General features: G+C 40.8%; 1 protein-coding gene across 1 annotated transcript in view; it reads left to right on the top strand.

The window, feature by feature from the left end:
* LOC101849438 (MAPK/MAK/MRK overlapping kinase) overlaps positions 1-7,342 on the top strand; it is a gene marked incomplete in the record, with an annotated part of 60,487 nt that overhangs the window by 17,615 nt on the left and 35,530 nt on the right. Inside the window, 1 exon segment of the mRNA XM_005093043.3 lies at positions 6,608-6,686. Within this exon segment, the coding sequence (XP_005093100.2) occupies positions 6,608-6,686 (79 nt within the window).

The following is a 7,342-nucleotide window of genomic DNA, read 5'->3' as shown; positions in this document are numbered from 1 at the left end:
ATAGACGGCGGAACTCAGAGAGAGAGAGAGAGATAGAGATAGAGATAGAGATATAGAGATAGAGAGAGAGAGAAAGAGAGAGAGAGAGAGAGAGAGAGAGAGAGAGAGAAAGAGAGAGAGAGGGAGGGGGGCAGAGGAACACACAGAAAGAGACAGAATTTTTTTAATGAAAAAAAAACCAAAAGGAAAAAAAAGAAAGAAAACGGATGACGAGACCGCAGGGTCTCTCCAATTCACGACCAACATTAATAACCCTACAATTCTACGTCACAGGCCACAGTCCATTTTCACCATCAAAAAGGGCGTAAAAACGATGACCTAACAGACGTGTCACGGCTCAGACATTATCTCCAACAACTTGACACTCGCCACAGAAATCACCCAAAGGTGTCACATGACCACAATACGACTGAAAATGACTTAAAACCCGCCAAGACGACTCCCGATAAAAAAGTCCGACTTCAACGCCTATCCACGCTATATCTCTGATAAAGATACAAGTGAAATGACTCACTTTCGTTCTGGGAAGAGTAAACTATACAGGTAAGCCCCGCCTTCGAGTTCGGGGATAATCTCGGCTACTTTCACTTTTGGCACTCGGTTAATCCTTTACCCTCGCGTAAACAAGTGATAAACCCGTGATAAAAATTTCATTTCCTCGTCCAAGGAGTCGACATGAGAGGTGTAGACGGTCTGACAGCCAGCTTGTATTTCTTTATCGTGTTCAGTTCCCAGGGAATTTTTTGCTATCGCCCTCGCCCAAAAAAGAAAGAAATATAACCACTCACACAACACAAATACATACACAAAATACAAACACACACACATACACACACACACACACACACAGAGAGAGAGAGAGAGAGAGAGAGAGAGAGAGAGAGAGAGAGAGAGAGAGCAAACGTTGTTCCAATCCTCTTTGTATACCTAATATTCGTATTGACGGGACGGAAACACGTAGACACACAGCAATCAGGCCTGGTGTGGCCGTGTGGGGGAACTCCCCCGTGGATAGAATAATTGGCCGTTGTCGTGTGGCGAGACGATTGCTGCAATCACGGGGGCCTCTTGAGCTGGAAATCCAGACCTTTTCTCTCCACCGTCGGTCCCCAGGGCACCGGGTGGTATGCAAATGCGACGCCGTTGATCGGACGTCAAGAAAGTGAGCACGGGCTTAATGGTGGCCGGGAATGTTTACTCCTACCTCTCTCTGTGATTCCCCTGTGATCCAGAGACGGCCAAACCTTGATTTGAGCCTGAATTGAATCACCACTCCGAGGCGGGGGGTGAAAAGTTAGTGGGGTTGGGGAGGGGGAGCGGGACTGTTAGTTCAGTTAAGACATTTATCGGGCCGTGTGTTTCTGTCCCCGGGACCAGACCCCCGGCATGCGGATATAAAAATATCGACTTTTTAACCCAGTGAGAGCAGACAGAGACGCGTTGTTATTATTATACCCCGCGCGTAATGTTTGTCGGATTCATCGGTTTGAGGTTCGGAGAGGGGGGGGGGGGGGGGGAGGGTTAGTTTTTCCTTCATAAATGAGACAAAAGCTGCCCTTTGAACATAATGAGACCGATTCTATTCTACTCGTGATCTTGGTAATAAACAAACTCGTTTGGTTTTGGAGGTCACAGTCGAATTTAGTCGATACAGTGGAATGTGCAACAGCAGTTTGCCACACTGAAGGATGGTGGGTCATTACACGTCAACCTCTGAGTCAGAGATGACACCTCCAGGATGCTGTCGAATTAGGTTTACATTAATTCAGTCGTATTGTGCCAAAAGCCCCCCCCCCCCCCCAACCTAACAAAAAACCCCAAAAAATCAATTAGGGAAACATCTGGCTGGCCCCGACTCAAACTGATGAATCCGACTGACAGTGTGCACTGTGTATATTAATCACGTCTCTCGCAGAAGTCGCGCTGACCGACGCACACAGCACTGGGGGTTAGCTGGCGGAGACATTGGTCGTCAGGGATGGTGTTATGGTGGGCCATTTACCCGTACAATATTATACAATTCTTTATTACTAGATAACGTATAAATGTTGTGCTTTTGAATAACTCTAAGAATATCCTGGTGACAGAATATACAGATTGAAGAAGTACTAAGGAAAAAAATACTGGTGAAGAAACGCTAACTCTCCCCCAGAACGTAATGAAAATGAAACTGAACTATTTTGGGTATATCAAACGCCAGGGTTCACTCGAGAAACGTATTCTGGAAGCAAGGTTGAAAGTAAGAGAGGATTGAAGGAGGACAACTAGCAGAAAATGGGAAAAGGACAGAAACATGGCGTAGAACCAAACCAAGTCTGACAGGTGAAATGGCAAGAGACGATGTTTTATATAAGGAAGGTCCGAGAAGGAATGCCAACTGCTGGTAAAGAGAAGAAGAAGAAGAAGAAGAAGAAGAAGAAGAAGAAGAAGAAGAAGAAGAAGAAGAAGAAGAAGAAGAAGAAGAAGAAGAAGAAGAAGAAGAAGGAGGAGGAGGAGGAGGAGGAGGAGGAGGTGGTGGTGGTGGAGGAGGAGGAGGAGGAGGAGAAGAAGAAAAGTGTCACTTTAATTTGCGACTTTCTAAGCGTCTTTCCCGCATGCTGATAACAAATCTGAATTCAAACCCTAGTCATTTTTATTTGTGGTCGTGTCTTGCTAAGTTCTTATCACCGGCTTCTGTGGTGTTATAGTTATGCTCTTTGCTTTCAGAATTACAAAATTCTCTCTGCTCAGTTTTGAGAAATTTGTCGTAACAGATGTTGAGTTTCACGTCATATCAAGCTTTTTGGTATAATATTTTGAATATATCTCTTTGAATATCTTGATAACGACTCTGAATAATCTGACGATTTTGAGAAAGCATATATAACCTTTGGTTGTTGTTGTTTTGGGTTTTTTTTAAATCTCATGCTCTTAATAACTTAAAGCGACCAAAAATATCAGATAAAACTTGGTAGTTCTGAGGTAGCGACTTGGCCGGTGCCCGCACGAGACAGGAGTTCGATTCCCGGGCAGAGAAGTATCTCCCGTCTTTCTGGCAGGATGCTGTATCCCACTCAGCCCGGACTGGCCCTTACAGGCAGGGTCGAAGCAGCCCGCTTCCTAAATCAGTGTAGAGTGTATTGATGGGCGCGACAACACGTAGATGTATTATAATCGTTACAGTCATCGTGACATTCTTATCAGTTATTTTTATATTGTGTGATTGTCGTCCTGTGCGAGTTTTTTGTTAATCTGGAACAATCTCAAGTCTATTGTGTTGAGTTGAGCTTATCATTTGTCTTGGAGAAATAGACCCGACCCACGCAGGAACAAAGGGAACGTTTTCGACGGTGTTAAGAAATAGGGCGATTGCCCACCGATAACATTCAGCAATATGCGACAAGAAGGGAAGGGGGAACGGAAGGTGGGGGGGGGGGGGGGGAGGGGGACGGTTAGTTTTTCCTTCATAAATGAGACAAAAGCTGCCCTTTGAACATAATGAGACCGATTCTATTCTACTCGTGATCTTGGTAATAAACAAACTCGTTTGGTTTTGGAGGTCACAGTCGAATTTAGTCGATACAGTGGAATGTGCAACAGCAGTTTGCCACACTGAAGGATGGTGGGTCATTACACGTCAACCTCTGAGTCAGAGATGACACCTCCAGGATGCTGTCGAATTAGGTTTACATTAATTCAGTCGTATTGTGCCAAAAGCCCCCCCCCCCCCAACCTAACAAAAAACCCCAAAAAATCAATTAGGGAAACATCTGGCTGGCCCCGACTCAAACTGATGAATCCGACTGACAGTGTGCACTGTGTATATTAATCACGTCTCTCGCAGAAGTCGCGCTGACCGACGCACACAGCACTGGGGGTTAGCTGGCGGAGACATTGGTCGTCAGGGATGGTGTTATGGTGGGCCATTTACCCGTACAATATTATACAATTCTTTATTACTAGATAACGTATAAATGTTGTGCTTTTGAATAACTCTAAGAATATCCTGGTGACAGAATATACAGATTGAAGAAGTACTAAGGAAAAAAATACTGGTGAAGAAACGCTAACTCTCCCCCAGAACGTAATGAAAATGAAACTGAACTATTTTGGGTATATCAAACGCCAGGGTTCACTCGAGAAACGTATTCTGGAAGCAAGGTTGAAAGTAAGAGAGGATTGAAGGAGGACAACTAGCAGAAAATGGGAAAAGGACAGAAACATGGCGTAGAACCAAACCAAGTCTGACAGGTGAAATGGCAAGAGACGATGTTTTATATAAGGAAGGTCCGAGAAGGAATGACCAACTGCTGGAAAAGAGAAGAAGAAGAAGAAGAAGAAGAAGAAGAAGAAGAAGAAGAAGAAGAAGAAGAAGAAGAAGAAGAAGAAGAAGAAGAAGAAGAAGAAGAAGAAGGAGGAGGAGGAGGAGGAGGAGGAGGAGGAGGAGGAGGAGGAGGAGGAGGAGGAGGAGGAGAAGAAGAAAAGTGTCACTTTAATTTGCGACTTTCTAAGCGTCTTTCCCGCATGCTGATAACAAATCTGAATTCAAACCCTAGTCATTTTTATTTGTGGTCGTGTCTTGCTAAGTTCTTATCACCGGCTTCTGTGGTGTTATAGTTATGCTCTTTGCTTTCAGAATTACAAAATTCTCTCTGCTCAGTTTTGAGAAATTTGTCGTAACAGATGTTGAGTTTCACGTCATATCAAGCTTTTTGGTATAATATTTTGAATATATCTCTTTGAATATCTTGATAACGACTCTGAATAATCTGACGATTTTGAGAAAGCATATATAACCTTTGGTTGTTGTTGTTTTGGGTTTTTTTTAAATCTCATGCTCTTAATAACTTAAAGCGACCAAAAATATCAGATAAAACTTGGTAGTTCTGAGGTAGCGACTTGGCCGGTGCCCGCACGAGACAGGAGTTCGATTCCCGGGCAGAGAAGTATCTCCCGTCTTTCTGGCAGGATGCTGTATCCCACTCAGCCCGGACTGGCCCTTACAGGCAGGGTCGAAGCAGCCCGCTTCCTAAATCAGTGTAGAGTGTATTGATGGGCGCGACAACACGTAGATGTATTATAATCGTTACAGTCATCGTGACATTCTTATCAGTTATTTTTATATTGTGTGATTGTCGTCCTGTGCGAGTTTTTTGTTAATCTGGAACAATCTCAAGTCTATTGTGTTGAGTTGAGCTTATCATTTGTCTTGGAGAAATAGACCCGACCCACGCAGGAACAAAGGGAACGTTTTCGACGGTGTTAAGAAATAGGGCGATTGCCCACCGATAACATTCAGCAATATGCGACAAGAAGGGAAGGGGGAACGGAAGGTGGGGGGGGGGGGGGTAGTCTACGAGTTGTCAATGTGTTGTGATGTGTCTTTTATAGGGGATTGTTTGTGTGTGTGTGTGTGTGTGTGTGTGTGTGTGTATGTGTGTGTGTGTGTGTGTGTATGTGTGCATGCGTGCGTGTTCGCGTGTGTGTGTGTGTGTGTGTGTGTGTGTGTGTGTGTCTGAGTGTGTTTAAGTATTGACAGTTGTTTGGGTGTAAACATGTGATTTAGGAAGTTAACAGAAGAACATGGCCGTTTTTCATTGTTGTAACTATGACTCACAGTCGTCTCTTACCTACTTTTTGTGAACGTTTGTTTCTTCACTGTTGTTGGCTGTTTTTGGTTGTTGTGGGATTGTTTGTTTTTTGTCTGTTACTGTTATTAAAAATAGCCATCCATATGACAATTATTTACATTTTGTTTTTTAGGACGAAAATAATCTCAATAATAATAATAATAGTAATAATAATAATAATAATAGTATTAATAATAATAATAATAATAGTAATAATAATAATAATAATAATAATAATAATAATAATAATAATAATTAATACAATGATGATGTCATAATGGAGAGAATGATGAAGATAACATTCATGGTATTGATAAGGATAAACAGGAAATGCACAATCAAATAATGAAAAGGATAATAAATATAATGATGATGATTATCATGAGCTAACAGTAATAATAATGATTTTATTATTGTTATTATTATTATTATTATTATTATTATTATTATTATTATTATTATTATTATTATTATTATTATTATTATTATAAACAATCACGATGATAATACCGATAGTGATCATAACAGTATTTGATAATAATAATGAAAGAAAGAAGATAAAAACAGAAGGAGAAAGAGGAGGAGTAGGTAGTGAGGATGATGATGATGATACATGTAATATTGATAGCAATGGAATGATAGTGATGGTGAGGATGATGATGGTGATGATGATAATGATAATGATAATTACAGTAATACATATTATGATGATAAGGACAATTGTATTGTTGTCATCTGATGTAGGCCTATCGTGTTCATGATTTGTTCCAAGTCGGAGAAGGTGCTTGAAGAAAAGAAAAATGGTCTGCACATTATGCATGTTATTTATGTATATTATGGTAGAAGTGACCCTTAAAAACATGCCCTGACGACAGGATATTCGGTGACTTGAAACAGTGACATGTTTGCATGATGTCATTTATTTCCCGTGGTTCTTGCATTCATTACTGTTTATTTATGTTTCTTTCGGTGTTTTAATAACTGTACTTTCTCCTCAGGAAAACGCCACTATCTACCGGAGAGAAAGATTAAGCACTACATGTATCAGTTACTAAAATCTATAGACCACATGCATCGGTAAGACAGATCTTCTGCATGGATGGTTTTCAGGACCCTAGACTCTCTTAGATGCATCTTAGAGGCTTTTACTGTCCTACCCCTCCCAGTGCATGTAACAAGCTGGGCACATGTAGACATTTTCTGATTTTATCATTACTATTTTTTAAATCCTTTGTTTATCTATTCTCCTAGAATTGTTGTAGGCCTACGTCATTACGCTGTTTTACTAAATCGCTACTTCTTAATTACAAAGTTCTATCTGCTCACTTCCTAATTTTTAGAAATTTGACTTAAAAGAAATTTAGTTTCACAATATTTCAAGCTTTTTTTATATGCAGTTCTTTGAATATCTTGATAACGACTCCGAATAATCTTAGGATTTTTTAAAGAGCAAATAGAACATTTGGTTTCTGACTTCATGGTATTAGTAACTCAAAACAGCCAAAAATGTCAGAATCAACTTTGTAATTCAGGAGTAGCACAATGTTTAATCCCTTTGAATGTGCTGTTTTCCCCTCCTCTAGCTTGGTGAAAGGTTTCCCTTCCTAGCTACTTATTCCTTCGTAGCCACATTATATTAGAAAATGCTCCTCAGCTTTGGTTTCTTCAATAATTATTCGATGATTAGACGTCAAATATTTGCATGAAAATTATGTTTTTGCTCTTCTATTTGT

The sequence above is a fragment of the Aplysia californica genome, unplaced genomic scaffold, assembly GCF_000002075.1.
Source record: "Aplysia californica isolate F4 #8 unplaced genomic scaffold, AplCal3.0 scaffold00057, whole genome shotgun sequence".
Taxonomy (NCBI): Eukaryota; Metazoa; Mollusca; class Gastropoda; order Aplysiida; family Aplysiidae; genus Aplysia; species Aplysia californica.
Note: the sequence above shows the minus strand (reverse complement) of the source record. Positions and strands in the feature narration are given on the sequence as shown.